Consider the following 17,088-nt stretch of genomic DNA (forward strand, 5'->3'; position numbering starts at 1 on the left):
TATATATATATATATATATATATATATATATAAACTTCAAAATAATATTGAAAGGACTAGGAAAGGGAGGTCTCTAATAAGAACAAGAATTGAATAAATGGTGACAATTTTTTAATTTTTTTGAAATAGTTTGTCACCATGAGTCATAAAAATACATACGTTACATCAGAAATTAGGTTATTGATTTATTAGACTACTAATGGAGAAATACAAAAATAAATATTAATTAATCCATCATTTTTAACCATAACAATTAACAAACTCAATGAAATTCATAAGCGAGCTGGTTTGGGAACGATATGCATAAATAATTACTCCATCCACATCACTTTTCGCTTTCAATTTTTTTTTCGTTTTGTATTTTATATATTAATTTATTTTACTTACCATAGGACTTAAACATTAGTTATGAGTTCATCTCTACAGAGGACGTAACGTATTAATTTATGAGTTCATCAAATTTAGTAACTTCAACTTAAACATTGTGAATATAATAAGAGATCATCTGAATAAGTATAAATAATATAGTTGTGCAAAATATCTTACGTGACTTTTAAATATCTTTTATATACCTTAAGTACGTAGAGTCATGAATCGTGTCATATAAATAAAGAAAATGTACAAAATTACACAAAAATTAATTTAAAGAGATAAAAAGACCTTAAATTAATTAAAATATAAAATTTTAATTATAACTTTAAAATACTCGTGTCTTATCCCAATATTTAATCATCTTTCAAACTGAGTGGCATTAAAATTGATCCCAATTATATCATGAAGACTTTTACCTTCCTTTTTATGGTGGGGTGCTTATGTTTCCACAAAATTAATTTTATTGTGTGTTTGGCAGCTACTTACTTTCAATTTATCCCCACAAAAAACATATGCCAAACAGGTAGTATAATTAAAGTGAATGTTTAGCATAAATACGTAAATCAATGATAATCCATCGAACATTTTTTATCAAAAAATTATATTGCATGAACATAAACTAAAGAATATGAATTTATGTGAATTCATGCGATCTTCTCTTTATATATAACAATGTTATAATTTTATTAGACCACTTTAATATTAAATGTTCACATTATTCTCTACATATATATAATGCTTATTGAATCTCTTTAATTTCTTATTTCTTTATTAACAGATCAAAAATTAATTATTAATTCACGTGAACTCAATAACTTTCGATCATACTCCGCATAACAGTACCCACCGGCCACTATAAAGGCTGTCATCCACTTGAAATAATGCCAATCAATTTTATGGGCAAAAGTTATTTGTTAAAAAGAATATGTCCTGTAAAGTTCAACCCAATAATCCATATATTTTATCATATAGTGACCACGTTTTTCATTTTAGAATGTCACAATCGTACTTTCATGTTTGTTTGTTTGTTTTTTTTTAAAAATCATTATATTTTATGTAGTATCGATCGAAGCAAAATCAAAATTTAAAGTTTTTGGAGGTAAAATTTTAGTTATTGGACTTTAAATTAATATTGTATGCATATTAAATAAATATCTTAAGATAAATATAATATCTAAATCAAAATTATAACTGAATCCGATTAAATTTGTACTCTGATCGATAGATCCATCGTTGAGGTGGAAATTTCGTCAATGGAGATTCTTATTTTGAAGCTTCTCTCATAATGGTATTGCCCTCTAATCTTAATTAAGTGTCTAATATAAAATCACTTTGTTTGTGATTAACAAAAGTAATCTTACTTTAGATGACATGAAAAGCTAGATTAATTAAAATAATTGTAAACCTCTTATAATATATATATAGACTAAATTCTTCAATAACCAATCTCAGTCATTCTGCATTAATAACTTGCTTTAAAAATAGTATAGTACTTTTTTATTTAACAAAAAAATCAGATCTTTTATTAATTATTCACTAATTTAAGATTCTTTGATTAATTAATCCAAGAAAGTATAACCACTTAAAGATCCTAATTGTTAATTAATTTGCATTGCCCTTTTTCTCAAACTTTGCTTTGATGAACCAGTTTTGGGATATGTATAGATTCTCACTCAATTATTTTATAATAATCTTATTACTATATATTAAAACTTTGTTAGAGTTAGCTAGTTGATAGTAAAATGATGTGGTGCATGTTGTTGTTTTCCTTTATTACACATTTTGATTTTGAGTTTTAAATACAAAATATTATTTCTTAATATTTTTGTATCTATTTACCAAATATGTATATATACTAAAAATAAAGAGGATTTTATAAACCAAATTAATTGACTTATAAGTTTAATTAAAATCATAATTAATTACTTAGTATGAACACATCTCGTGATCCTATTTGCCTCTAGTGACAATTGCTTTCACATTGATCTATTTGTTTGTTATTCGTTTATAATTTTATATCGCGAATTTATATTTAATAAATAAATACATTGAAAATTTTTATAAGCTAATTTTAATCAACTTATAGTCACAATTATTTAGTATGGATGCATCTCGTGATCCTATTTGGTCTCTAATGATAAATATTCTTCACACTGATCTTGCTAGGTAATTTTTGTTTTTAGTCCTTTATAATTTTTATATCATAATTAGAATTTTTCACATTAATTTTGCTAGGTAAATTTTGTTGTTCTTCTTTTACAATTTTATGTCATGATTATTTTCATACTTATATATAGTGGTGTCTTTTATGATAGTGACAATTCCTTATATTAGGACAATATAAATGGAGATCCAACCCATATGGGCACTTTTAATGATCTAAATAATTATTATCTTACCCTATAAAGGGGCTCTATGATGTGAGTATCCTTGTTTGGATATAAAATTGTGAAATTTGAAAAAGAAAAATATGTGTTTTTTTAAAAAAGAAATTAAAATAATATTTGAAAATTGAAATTGTCTTTTGGTCTGATACAAATGAAACTATTTAAAAAATTTGTGGTCTAATACAAATCCAATATGTATGGGCGAATATTCTCACACCAAATCCTAACCAAGTGAATGAAAGATACCCCTTTGTTTAATTGAATATTTTTTCTTTCAAACAGATTGATCTTTGAGTTTTTGTCACTAAAAATCGAGGACGTATGTCTAGTCGCAAGCATAAAATATCACTTGGAATATATTGTGATGCGAAAATATAAACTAATATCTTCCAAAGAAATTAATGATCCTGCAAGATAAAAATTAAAGAGCAACAAAAAATAGGGCAAAAGTGCAAAATGACTCATGTCAATTTTGTATGAGGTAACTGGAGAGGCCCAAGCCAGAATAAAATGGGCTTAATTGGTACTAGGGCCCAAAATAAATCCAGAATAAATTTTGAAATGCTCAAATTGGAATACTTTGGGCCCAAAATAAATTTGGTAAAGCCCAAATTGGAATACTTTGGGCTTAAAATAAATTTGGTAAGGCCCAAATTGAAATACTTGGGCCCAAACCAGGATAAGTTGGCCCATTTCTTCTGGAAAAAAAAGCTAGAGTCGAACTCAAGACCTCCCGCTTACTAAACGGGTGCTCTAACCAACTGAGCTATGAAAGCAGGATGCTAATCTATTGTTAAAGATGAAAATAGTAACTGACAAGAATTTGTGGTTGAGTGATGATTACTCGTATTCTTAATCGAAGGTTTCGGGTATGAATCTCCTTGGGTATATAATCATCTGTGTTCGGGATCACTTTACTCCCTAATGTGGGACTTCCTAGCGCAAACCTAGATTTAGTCAAACTCTAATACGAATACAATGGATGGAAACCAAAAAAGAAATAAAGAATGGAAATATAAGTAAGGACGAGTTTACTCATAATTCCAAAATATTATCATAGTTGGGGTGCATTGTGCATGTTTTCTTTTCCAGTTATACTATTATAATATTATTCACTTTTAGTGTAGAAAGTTAATTTGTAGAACGATATCTCTCAAACCTCCCCGCCGCAGGATGAACCTGATGGTCATACTTGGACCTTCCTTCTCACCAATAGTATTAACATTATTCTCATCGTTTCTTGATCTTCAATCTCATCTATAAATGCTGTGTTTTTTGTGCTATGATTATTGTATTATTTTATTATGGATAGCGTTGTTCCTCATGTTTGTTGAGTAATACTCTCCATTTCACATAATTCTTTTGTTGTTATTTCTACCATCTCTGTATACCCCTTTCATATTATTTGAGAGACGATGATCTATTGGAAACAACCTCTCTATCTACAAGGTAGGAGTAAGGTATACGAACAGTCTACCTCCCTATACCTCACTTATGGGGTATGCAGTTGTTGTAATGTCTAGTTGCACATGCTAACAAGTCTATCCACATGCATTTACAGAGTTTGTACAATTTGGAGATGGCAGCATCTTAGTTGTAATAATAATAATTGTTTCTCTGGATATTCTGTATCAGACAGAGTTAGTTGTTTTCACTGCTACTGCTGGTGCATCATCTTGTTATTTCCTATCCAAAATGATAGGGAAGCCCCTTGTATTTTCACTTTGGCCTGATAAGTTAGACAGTTTTCCAGGCGCAGCTGATTCTAACTCACAACTCAGCTGTCTTGCTGTAAAATCTGTGTGATCCATCAACGACATACCCACTATAGTCCCACGAAACGGGGCTAGACTGTAAGCACACCTTACCTTTACCGCAGAGGTAGAGAGGTTGTATCCAATAGTCTTTGTGATCCGTCAGCTGTCTAAAGTGGCTGCTGAATTACATGCTTTTCTTGAGAGTCACAGCGACACTGCCAAAACACATTTATCATTGTTGCTTCGCCAATTGTGTATTCTCCTGGGAACTAACGTCGGGGTCATTCCTGCCACTTATGTCACTGTAAGGGTCATCTCTTTATGTCAATTGCCAATGACTGGCTCTTGTGCTTTTGAGCAACTAAGAAACTTGAACGTTACATGTCTAAACTAGTGTCATAATGAAAAGGATTCGAGACATCTGAGTTTTTATGGGAAGTAAAAATACCTCGCAGATGGTTATAGTTGAATAAAAATACAGAGAATCGTAGACGTATAAATTCAAATAGGTAACAGCATCAGCCACACCGACAATAATCAAGACAGAAACAAATACAGATTGATCTTTGCAATGAGCAAGTTTTTTGGTTTCTCCTTTCTCCATGGCATCTGATTTTTTTCTCTTCTCTGAAAATCAATCATAAAACCATTTACCAACTAAGAGATACAACTCCTAAATCATCAATTATATGCTAGAAATTTATCGCTACATGTTCATTTGAAGTACAGTAAATAGTGCAGTTATTTAAGCAGATGCACAGACAGTATTTTTGTTCAGGCCAGTAGTGCTATATGGTTGTAAACTGAAAGACGACTTATTATGCAGGGCAAGCAAGAAACACCAGCTTAAAATAAGTGACCTTGTTCTATAACTTATTACTGCTATTTTTGGTAAATCAATGAGCCTAATATCTTTGATATATCTGAAGATTGCAAGCTACGTCATCGTCTGTAGTACTATTCATGTTCAGACTTCCCAGAAGAAAAAAAAGCAAAAAAGACAGAGAGGGGTATCCAGTTGTATTAAACTTTAAAATTTAACTAGGCCATATAACCATGATATACAACACTCTTATCTCCAAGAGAAAATAGGAAAGACGCTTTGCTTTTGGCAGGACATGGGAATTTGATGATTTAACATTCTGGAAATTAAAAAGAAATACTGAATGCAATGGTAGGCATAGAGACCAAGTCTAACCTTGACGTGGAGTGCAGAATTGGGGAAGCTCAACCAAGCATTGTGCGTTTTCTTCCTCTTTGCCTCACTGAAACAGGTCACAAAATCAGAACTATGTTATCTCTTCTTTCTGGGAATATCAAGGTAATAAACAGAAAGGGACATGTACAAAGAGTCGGAAGCACCTTGGGCTAGCTTGTTCAAGTTTGATGACCACTGCTTCGAGGACTTCCTATATGCAGCAAGTATCCGGTCCATCTGCAATAACCATATAAAACAATAGAAGATAAATCTGTTCTTCACCATACGTTAAAGTCCAATGGCTTTGCTACAGACTAAAAATAAAACCATTATCCACATGCTTAAGCCAAAAACCAAAGAGATTCACAAGACAACAGACCAGTGCCCTTAGGTAAATGTTTCGTGCAATAATATAATCACATTACATGAATGATATAACGCCCAAAGACAAAAGAAAAAATTGATTTAGAGAAGAAACTAATATCTTTTTTCCCTGAAACAAATAATGATTTCAAATTTGGAGATAGAGAAGAGCAAAAAGCTTCAAAATGACCTTCATGACAGAGCTTACCACATCTCCACAAGAAGAGTGCATAGAGAGTAAAGCACGTTCTAGTACATATAAATCAACTGCTTTATCTTCTGGAAGCGTTGAAGTAAAGCTTAAGCCAAAGTCGATCAACACCTAGAGAAAAAGTATCATTGATAAAAAAAATAATCCCATTGAGGAACCTACGAACTTCATCCATTAAAACAAAGAGAAAAAGAAAAATAAGAAAGGACGTTGAAGATAAAGTCAATCGTGAGAATTGGAGGAACATTCTAAGAGAGAGAGAAAAGTCCACCAGCTGATTGGCAGCACTCCACAGTAACATGTTTGATGTTGTCAAATCGCCATGGACTAAGCCACCATCGTGTAGTTTTCCAATTGCATTACCAATTTGCGTTGCAATATCAACCATCCGTTCTTCATCAACACCTACTAGTCCAAAGCCAAGAAATATATCTTTCACAGAAGGACCTTCAATATATTCATAGGTGAGAGTATGCATAACATGGTCAACAGCATAAAGCACTGGAGTAGCAACACCAAGCCGTCTGGCTTTTGCCACACACCTTGCCTCCTGCGCCATAATTTCATTTCTTTTAGCATCACAAGCTTTAATAAAGATTAAAAAAAAGAATAGGTATCATTTGCACCAACCGCATTCAACCCTTTAAGAATAAGTTTTGAGTCCAAAGTTGGATGCCTGTATTTCTTTGAAAACCGTTCCTTGATGATACATCTTCTACCCACAAATGTTGACTCAAAAACCCGCTAATATCAACAGATAAAGAAGATAAAATGTTAGTGAAATCTCAATGGCAAGTGTCAACAACTATCTGCCATCAAATGAACATTGGCAGAAATAATAATAATAATACGCATTATAAGTGAGTTAAAAACAATACAAAAGACGCTCACAACCACACACACGTGAATGGAATCTCATTTTCAGAAGAGCTCTAAATGGTTGGAGATTGATAGAGTAGCAAGTACGCCACAGGTTCTGAACACATTACAAGGCATTTCTATTGGCCCTTATAAACAACTATGGAAGCTACACAGCAAGGGAGTTGTCACAGTTAAGTCTTGTTGCTAGAACAAAAATGTTAATTAGTCACTGACTATAACTTGGCCCCAGATGTTAATTTGAAAGATCAAAGTTCCCACTAAGAGTCTCTTGTTTTGCTTGGCTGGTAATCAAAAGAGTTTGTTTAACTCGTGAAGTACTAAAGAGGTACACAGATTTGCTCAAGGTGTTTTATGTGTGGCCAAGAAGCAGAGATTATTGACCATTTATTTATGCACTGTAAAACAGTTGAGGGTTGAGATTGATCTTCTCATCATTCTCTGGATGATGAGTTTTTTGTGAATATACATACAGTTACCCCTTTTCTCAAAAAGGATAGAAAGAGTAAAGAAAATATTACAGGGAATTTTATAGCAATACAATAATGAATAGTTAAATATGAACTCACAGCCTCAGCTCCTTGCTTGATTAAAACAAAGGATTCATCATTTCCATCCCTCTTGCTTTCCATCTTTATGAGATCTCCAATTAACTTCAAGCGCAAAAATAAATGAGCAAATAAGTAAAAACAAATGGATAATCAAACTTTAGGCTTCCATAGAATAGAGTTATTTAGCTTTTCCAAAATATAAGAGCAACATGAAGCTTGCCTGCAGAGGGATGCTTGACATTAGGAAATTTTTTGGCACCTAAGGGTATGCCTAGGGGTTGAGATGAGATATCAGGTTCAAATTTAAGCAAAGGCAAAATACTAGGTTTTTCCGATATTTGCAAGCCAAGGTGGACAAAGAAAAAGTTATTCGGTACTGTTCTAGTGAGAAGTAGGAGATATCTCGTGGAATTTATTGAGGTACACACCAACAGAGCCAAACACCACAGTTATAATAATTAAAAAGCTACCTGATTTACACAAAGTTCTTTGTGTTATTTTAATTTTTTCTTTGTTTTTTCTCCTTCTCACTGTATCATGCTTCAATAAATGGTACCAAGGAAAGAAACAAAGCTACCATTACAGCTCAGAATAGAGGGAAACTACTATTTTATGAAGTGTTCTTTATTGTAGCTAAAGAAAGCTTCAATTTTTACAAGTATAAAACCAATCAGTAGCATTTTTTGCATCACCGAAGCAGTAGTGCAGAAAAGCAAAACATAATACTCCCATATAAAATTACGAAAAAAGAGAAGGAACTTCATACTTAAATCTTGAATTTCTTGCATAATTTAAACATAAATATGAGAACTAAAGGATTTCTTCAACGAGTTTGAACTCCAACACTATACTTGTTAAAGTGAGAGAACTCAAGGAAAGAGTCTTTGAGTTCACGATTCTCCAACTAAGAACGTATCGATTTGTTCTAAAGTTCAAACCCAATGATATACTTCTTTCGTTCATAATTTTGAGTCAAAGAATCGGCCATTGAGTTCGAACTCTAACATCTTGTGTTGGAGTTTCATTTATTAAATTTCGAACTCCAACACCACACATTGAAGGATATTCTTGTTCAAGTATTTTCTGAATTACATTTCAGCCATCCCACCTAGTTTTTCACATTCCACGAGCCACCGCATGGGGCCTTGGTGTCAAACTAGTCTAATGATTCATATTGTCTACGCTCTACTTCAACTAGTTTTGAAAAAAAAGAGAAGTCAGATTGCATTAGAATATTACATCAACTAATATTCTTTGTCCAAATTGATTCAATCAACATGAAGACATTCCAAAATTCGATTTTCAATTTACATCTAGCTCACACACACCCAAAAAAGACAAAAAAAAAAAACAGAATTCAAGACTAACATAATGGGCATGTGAACTTGCATTCTCTATGCATATATTTTCTAAAATTTGTTGGCACAAGGCTAAATGGTGCAGGCATGTTCTAAAAATCCTAGATTCATCTCTGTTATTAACAATTTGCAACAGCAGAATTAGAACATATAAACAAGCAAAACAAATAATGGTATTCAACAGAAAAATAACAGTTACCTTCTCTTCTGATTCAGCAGCAAAAAGAGAATCCTTTTTTTAGTCCTAAAAGATATATATATAGAGATACAATAACACAGATTCTATAGATTAAAATATATTCAAGATCAAATTTTGGATATTTTGAAGACAAACAAAAAATTGAATTTATGGGTTCAGTGAAAAACCCTAGGTGAGGGCAAAGGTTCAACTGTATGGGGGGCAAAAGGGAGAAATGTATAAATATTGGTTTTTTTTATGTAATGATTAGTGATGCGTAATTTATAAATATGTCTTTTAATTTATTATGTTCTTTAATTTTGAGAATATTCACATCTAATTAAATAAAATGTCATACAATCATGTCTAAACTTGACGATTTGAGACATTTACATTTGAAAGTATAGCCTTGTAAAGACTAAACTTTATAAGTTTTATATGATTTTTACTTTCGCACATATATATTTGCATTTCAATCATACAAATTATTCTCAAAAATGAAAAAAAAGAAAAAACTCTCACTTATTTTAATCCGCTCAAATTTAATGGTTTTGGTCCCCTCAACCAACTACAATAGCCGCACTTTACATAAATGGCAAAATCTCAAAAATGCTAAAAATAGCAAGGCTCAAAATCTGTGTACCGCAGTTGGATTATTCAGCTCAGAGTCAGAGGAGTTCAATCAAAGCCATGTCCAATTCAAGAGGAGGAGCAAAATCAGCTCATTATTCTCGTCGCAACTCCAATCAAAATTGGGTAATCAAATCGTCCTCTTTGAATTCAGGTGAAAAAGATGAAGCTTTGCCTGTAATAGCATCTGTACACGAACCCACCTCGCTGTTTGTTCGGGAAGATCGAAATCCAATATATCCAAAAGGGTCCTCTTTGACTTCAGGGGAAACTGTAGAGTTTCCGTCTCTAACGAAAAAAGTACAAGAAAGTACTATCTCGGAGTTTAATCAAAAACCCCATCAGAATCGTAGGAATTCCAAAAGGGTATCCCGAAATAGTCGTGCTTATGGTGTTAATGGTAACTTCGAGAAGAAATCAGAAGATGAAGAAAGTTCTAGAGAGGTGGTGGAAGATAAGTTAAGTGGTGACAAGGAGGAAAAGGGTGTGGAAAAAGTTGAGGGTTCTAGTATTGATGATGTCTGGAAAAGGCTGGATGAGCTGCAATTCGGTGCTGAGGAGCCAGAATTATCGACTGAACAGCTTAGTATCAATGATCAAGCACAAGAGGATGAGGTAAAGCCTATTAGCTTGGATTGAATGTGCTCCATTTAATATACTCTCTCGGTTCACTTTTACTTGTCGCGTTTTGCTATTTGAAAGTATGATTCTTTCCATTCTAAGACTGTTCCGATATTTGACACGATTTTAAGCTTATGCTGCTTCAATTTAAATTCGAGTATTATTCAAAATCCGTACTTTGGCTGACATAAAGTTTCAACATTAAATAAGTTACTCCGAATGGAATCTTAGCCTGCCTCACTTATGTGATATTTTGTGGATCAAACTAACTTTGCAATCATTCATAATTATCACTACTAAAACATAAGCCTAATAAGCATTTAAGCTCCGTGTCACGTCAAATTGGATGGGTTTGAGCTTCAAGGTTTTTAGTTATAAACTCATTGTACTTTGAAATAGTGGGTTCAGATTTGATGTTCGTTGAAAGTTTGTGTTTTTTCACATATATATATCTGAACATTGTTAAAAATATTGGGTCTATTGAATCCGCAACCCAAAGGTTGAACCCCAGGTAGGTATGTTTTGGTATAGGTTAAGGGTGCCAATGCACTGGGTGTAGTCTCTGGTGTGATAATGTTATAATTGAGTCATTATTTGATTCGAATGAGTGGGAATATCCTTGAAAATGCAATATGCATCAGTTTGTCCTGGTTTCTTATGGTTGGGCTAGTTAAGAAAAAATAGTTGAATGATCGTGTACGAGCGCAAATTTGTGTCATTTTCTTTTTCATTAATATTAATTCAAATGTTCGTAGCAATATGGTTAATGTTAGTATTTTCTTGGTGTTTTGAGTTTGCAATACTGTGTTTTACTGAGATGGTTATTTTTCAATTTCTTCCTATTTCATCTCTCTTTCTGTTTATTGATTTATGTAAAGTACTTTTTGACATTGTACATGGTTCTTTGCAGTTACTAGCACTGGAATCAATTTTTGGTGACAGTGTCTTCGTTCTTGATAGACGAAATGGTCTACGATCTTTTCAGGTTCTGTAGTGCCTTGATAAACTATGCTTTACTCTGGAAAATCCAAACCTCATTTCATGTTGTTCTTGCAGATTCATGTACATATTGAAGTTCCTGGTGAGCCGACGATGTCTGTAAATCTGAATTCCTCTGGTGCTCATGGAATACCAGATGATAGTTCTCCTGAGTTCTCATACTCCCTCAAAGTTGAGCATCTACCGCCCATTGTTTTAACGTGTTTATTACCTAAATCATATCCGAGCCACCTTGCCCCTCTCTATACAATCTCTGTCCAGTGGTTGAATTCAGCAAACATTTCATCTCTTTGCTCCATGCTTGATTCAATATGGAAGGAACAATTAGGTCAAGAGGTTTTATACCAGTGGGTGGAGTGGTTGCATGCCTCTTCTCTTTCTCATTTGCAGTTTGATCAAGAAATAAAGTTAGGTTTTGGTGCTGAGCGTGATATTGGAGATAGGCGTGCAATTTCAGGAACTGTCTTACCAGAGGTTGATATCCCCTCACTCAAGAGCTATGACGAGGAACAGCGCCATGAGAATTTTCGTAGAAACATTCATCAATGCTGCATCTGTTTCAATGAACTTCCTGGTACTTTGGAGTCTCATGCTTTATTTTGTTTACAATAGTATATTGTACAAATATGTTGGATGATTCTACTATACCTGGAACTTAGAAATTAAACTTAAACAACTTAATTTAATTAATGACAATAGATTAGTTTCTCCGATTTTAGGGTATCTTTTGTTTGTTGGCCGCTATTACTTTATATATTGATGCCAAAGAATCAGTAACCAGTTCAGATTTCAGACTCTCCCTCATTTTTTTGGATATTTGTGGTCGATTCATATGCTTATATTTGGTACTCGTTACCATTATCTACTTGGTTATTATGTGGAAAAAAAAATTAGAAGGACGGGCTCTTGTTATCTCTGCTCATTTTTTGCCATTTTGGCGAAATTGTTTTAACCTTTATATGTTAATAGCTGAAATCTAACCGACAAGCATAGTAATTTTAATATGGAAATAGTGTAAGAAAATTATTTAAAAATTCTGTTAAAAATTTAAGCTTCTCTTCTCTTACAATCACTAACTACAGTACTACACTACTAATCACCCCCTTAGTTGGTGATTACTTAGATAATATCTCAGATGGAGATGGACACTTAACTGTGGACTATTTTCACAAAAAGTCACTCAAATGTGGATACATTACTCAGAAAGTTACTCAGTCTATTTGATTGATTCTTTCATTGAAATTTTCTTACCTGGATTCTAGTTAATTCAATTCATTACAAATTCTCACTTCAATATGGAAAAAAAGAAGAAGTTGCTGTAGCAGTAATCGAACAAAGTATTTATTTTTTAATGTTTTAATTGTGAAAATCTGATTTGTCATCTTGGAGTGAAATAACATAAATTTTGTGTTTTGGCTTTTAATTTGAACATATAGTGTGTCACCTCAATGAAACGATGCAAGGGGAAACTTTGAATATTTACAGTTTGATTAATATCATAATGATATCGATGTGGGTGATTAATTAGATGCATTGTAACCCGTAAATAAAATTCATTGTACTTTTTAATTAGATTCCATGTAAGCAAATTTTAATGAAAAAAATAATTAGATAGGTTGAGTACTTTCTATTAAAAGAACCCATAGTTAGGTAATTTTGAGCTAAAAACGAAGTAAGTGTGAAGAACGTCCACAGTTGAGTGACTTTTGAGTAAAAAATCAAAGTTGAGTGATTTTCTATGAAAAAAGTCCATGGTTGAGTGACCATATGAGATATTATATCGGTGATTGATGTAGTCACTTAAGATTTATGATACTATAGGTGTCTTTCAACTTAAAACACCCTAATTGTGTATAAGCTTTTCAAGACCTTGTCAAAATTGATGATCAGATAAGATCCTATTAAACCATAGTCCATTTATGTCAGGACGAAAAAGCTTTATACAGATAGATCAAATTTAGAATGTGTTCACCATGAGGTTTGGCATTAACACTGTATTACGACTTCATGCTAGCAACTTCCTGAATTTATGAACACAGTTTTGTATTCCTACTTTGATTGAAGTGGCACCACTTCTATTGTTATATAGGTGAAGTTTTACTCAAGTCCTTAACATGGACTTCCTTGGTTGTTATTTGAAACTCTTTTTCTTCATTATGAGTAACTATGTACTCATCCTTTTTTTTATGTAATATAATTTTCAGTACGTGCTAATTGTCATAAACTATAACTTGTTTTTACCTTTCAAGTCTTAGCAGCATTGAATAATAAGAAAGGAAAGGTTTCTGTTACTATTGATCAATTAAAATTGCCTTAGACACAAACAACTTATACTACATTTATTATACCTCTTGAGAGTATTTTAGCCAATGGATCAGGAATGTTCCCTTTAGATCTTACATAAATAACTGCTGATAGTTCTTCATATGTAGTTGTTTTATGTCTCATGCCTCGAGCAATATGTCTAGATTTTCATTATATATCTTGCTATATGCCTTGGATGTAATTGCTATTTTAGGATGAGAAGTTGTGAACTATTATCATTGTTTGCTTTATTGTTTCTTTCTTGTTAGAGAGACTAATTCTCTTAAATTCCTTAAGACTGTTGGGGAAAAATAGATTTTTGGGGAAACAGAAAATATGTTGGCTTTGATAAAGTGATCTTTGTCCTTATTTGCTGCATGGGTTTGTGGCAGAATTCCTTCAGTATTTTATGAAGCGAAATGAAACTTAAGTCCAGGAAAATTTAATTTTCCTCCGAACACGGTGTTAATATTCTGGGAGGAAGAAGAGAAGTAAATCATTAGACAAATCTGATTTTGTGTATACTTAGGTGACCCAAAAAAGGCTTTTGTAATACCTTTATGTATCTGTTGAGATAGTTATTCATAATAGACACTCCTCCTAATAGACACTTCAGAAGTCATCGTAAAATTTAACTTGCTTTCTCTTTTCTTTTGATCACTAATTACATAACATTTCTGTGGTTTATCCATATTCTTACTACTAGGCTTTCTAAATAGGATCCATGGTGTTCCACGTGTGGACGCTATCAGAAATCAGATATCCAATAACCTCTCAAGCGGTAATGGTTGCTGAAGCTTTTTCTTTTCTTTTTTAAATCAGGTATGGAGTTTGTGAGGTTGCCGTGTCAGCACTTTTTTTGCTGGAATTGCATGAAAACTTACTCCGATATGCATGTCAAGGAAGGTACAATTACCAAGCTTTTGTGCCCCGAGGCAAAATGTGGAGGTATGATTCCTCCAGGTTTGCTAAAGCGGTTACTTGGTGAAGTGGAGTTTGAGCGCTGGGAATCATTAATGTTACAGAAAACATTAGAATCAATGAAGGATGTATGCTACTGCCCAAGATGTGAAACAGTATGCATCGAGGATGAAGATCAGCATGCCCAATGTGCAAAATGCTTCTTTAGTTTTTGTACACTGTGCAAGGAGAAGCGTCATGTCGGAGTTATGTGCATGACACCACAAATGAAGCTTCTTATTTTGCAGGTATTAGTTTTATCATAATTTCAATATATTCTCCTGTATCTTCTTTTTTCCTCCTCTTCTTGGGTTGGTTTCATTGTACAACATCGTTGCCATTAAGTGTTAAAGACTTTTTTGTCTACTTGGGGCTAGCTTTCTTATATGAGGCTGTTTGCACTTCGAGACTATAGCTACTTAACTTGTCTATTAGAAGGCACTTTGTTGTTTAAATTCTTATTCTTGTGTTTTTTGTCTATTGTATCAGGAGCGACAGAATTCATCTCAATTGAAAGATAGCCAAAGACAGCGTGAGAAAGAAATGATTAATGACATTCTCAGCATGAGGGAAATTCATCGTTCTGCGAAGCAATGCCCTTCCTGTAAGATGGCTATCTCGCGAACTGAGGGCTGCAATAAAATGGTGTGTGACAACTGCGGAGCATACTTTTGCTATCGTTGTAATCAGGCGATTGATGGATATGATCACTTCAGGTTGGTATAGGTTGCTTCACATATGGGCTCAGTTTATGACCTTGGGATTTTGTTTTGTATATTTTCTTGAGGAACATTTTTCTTGTTGAAGGGATGGGAAATGTGAGCTTTTCCCACCAGAAGCAATTCAGATGTGGGAAGAGAGGATTAATGCTCGCCAAGTTATCGGTCAGATTCAAGCTCAAATGCTTCCTAATCGTGCTCACCCATGCCCTAATTGTCGCCAAATGAACGTAAAGGTAAGATAGGTGCTCAGTGTCCTTTTCTAGAAAGCGTCGTAGCACATTTCTTTGATATTTGAAGTTGCAATGTTCATGGAGAATGAGTAACAGCTCATTCACATAATGATGAGGGCATTTAGTAAAATAAACCGCCCGAGTAAATAAGCCTATATTCTAGTTCATTCCGAATGGCTTCATGTAGTTTCGAGGTGTACTGTTGTGGTTGTTCCCTCTCTTTTCAGTCTAGTGACTTCATACCTATCCGCTCACATTCGGCTCCATAGAAGCAACGATCAGAGTCATCTTATCTTAACTACTCTCTAGAAGACTGAACATAGAGTTTATGCTATGAATCATAATTTTATCGACATCAACTATCCTTCCTTTACCATATTGATTCGTGTAGAAGTGGGGAACCTTGTCATCATCTACTTTAGTTTCAAGTCTTTTCCAGCCTCTGAACTAAAATCTAACAGAAGCAGCGGGTTCAGTAAAATTCACAGCTTCCGACCCAAACACTATGTATGTATGTGAAAAACAAGAATAGATAGAGTTAAATATACACATCAGGACCTACATGTTGGCTTTAGAACCACGACTTACAAATCCTGAATCCACCAATGCTTTTAACAGTTCTATCCTCTTCTTTCTGTGCAGTACTGTAGCTAATTTGTTGTCCTTTTTCTTTGTTCTCATGGTCACAGGCTGGTAATAACAATCACATATTCTGCTGGGCATGTCAGAATCACTACTGTTACCTTTGTGGAAAGACGGTGAAGCGAAGCTCCCAGCATTATGGACCTAAGGGCTGCAAACAACACACTGCTGATGGATAGTTGAAAAAAGAAACATTCCAATTTAACGGGATCGATCTTTCTACCTGCAATGTCATTGATCTTGCTCATTGATATCCGTGTATCTTTTCCTCTGATATATGACATTTTCACAGCATCTCTAAGTGCATATAGTAGCGTACTCAGAATTTTCATTCAGCCAAAGGGTGAGGCATAGTAAGGGAGATATCGGCATAACAAGCAGATTTTTTTACTTTACATTCTTTTCAAAGTTAAATGAGTGGAACTGTGAAATACAACAGAAATGAATAATATACCATTTGTTTTGAATATATGGAGGCATTGTTTATTTGCTATTTGAGCAATGGAGCTTTCTTGATGGTTGATATTGCTTACTACCTTCAGTATCTTATGCTTCAACTTATTTGTTTGTTTTTTCATGTGATGTTTGGTTTCTACATCGTCCTCTGATTAAATTCAGATTCGTCTCACGTTTGCCTAGATACAGCGGAAGTGTAACTTCATGAATGAGCGGACTGATTTGATAGAGTATAGTAAATAGCAACGGCACCATCATAAGCAAGAGTCC

At 33.5% G+C, this 17,088-nt stretch overlaps 2 protein-coding genes across 2 annotated transcripts; one reads left to right on the forward strand and one right to left on the reverse strand.

Moving 5' to 3' along the window:
- Window positions 1-4,889: 4,889 nt before the first annotated feature.
- Window positions 4,890-9,488, reverse strand: LOC107027004 (EKC/KEOPS complex subunit bud32-like). Its single transcript, XM_015228159.2, has 8 exons — window positions 9,276-9,488; window positions 7,737-7,820; window positions 6,919-7,032; window positions 6,560-6,838; window positions 6,286-6,399; window positions 5,879-5,951; window positions 5,715-5,781; window positions 4,890-5,143 (listed from the first exon to the last, which is right to left on the reverse strand). Exons 2-7 carry the CDS (start codon window positions 7,797-7,799, stop codon window positions 5,744-5,746), a joined length of 681 nt encoding a protein of 226 aa, XP_015083645.1. The 5' UTR covers window positions 7,800-7,820; window positions 9,276-9,488; the 3' UTR covers window positions 4,890-5,143; window positions 5,715-5,743.
- A 271-nt stretch (window positions 9,489-9,759) lies between these two features.
- Window positions 9,760-16,885, forward strand: LOC107028660 (E3 ubiquitin-protein ligase RNF14). Its single transcript, XM_015229819.2, has 7 exons — window positions 9,760-10,499; window positions 11,416-11,490; window positions 11,562-12,078; window positions 14,631-15,016; window positions 15,258-15,484; window positions 15,576-15,723; window positions 16,410-16,885. The coding sequence occupies exons 1-7, from the start codon at window positions 9,864-9,866 to the stop codon at window positions 16,539-16,541; spliced, it is 2,121 nt and encodes a 706-aa protein (XP_015085305.1). The 5' UTR covers window positions 9,760-9,863; the 3' UTR covers window positions 16,542-16,885.
- Window positions 16,886-17,088: the final 203 nt, after the last annotated feature.

Source organism: Solanum pennellii, chromosome 8 (genome assembly GCF_001406875.1).
Source record: "Solanum pennellii chromosome 8, SPENNV200".
Lineage (NCBI taxonomy): Eukaryota > Viridiplantae > Streptophyta > Magnoliopsida > Solanales > Solanaceae > Solanum > Solanum pennellii.

Bases quoted from the DNA above. Each gene is read 5' to 3' on its own strand.
- LOC107027004 (XM_015228159.2), bottom strand. From the start codon at position 7,799: ATGGAAAGCAAGAGGGATGGAAATGATGAATCCTTTGTTTTAATCAAG. The intron at 6,839-6,918 runs GTTGGTGCAAAT...ATTATGGCGCAG, and splicing joins TTCTTAAAGGGTTGAATGCG to GAGGCAAGGTGTGTGGCAAA. The intron at 6,400-6,559 runs GTGGACTTTTCT...CTTTTTCTCTAG, and splicing joins GGAGTGCTGCCAATCAGCTG to GTGTTGATCGACTTTGGCTT.
- LOC107028660 (XM_015229819.2), top strand. From the start codon at position 9,864: ATGCTAAAAATAGCAAGGCTCAAAATCTGTGTACCGCAGTTGGATTAT. The intron at 11,491-11,561 runs GTTCTGTAGTGC...TTGTTCTTGCAG, and splicing joins ATGGTCTACGATCTTTTCAG to ATTCATGTACATATTGAAGT. The intron at 15,724-16,409 runs GTAAGATAGGTG...TCATGGTCACAG, and splicing joins GTCGCCAAATGAACGTAAAG to GCTGGTAATAACAATCACAT.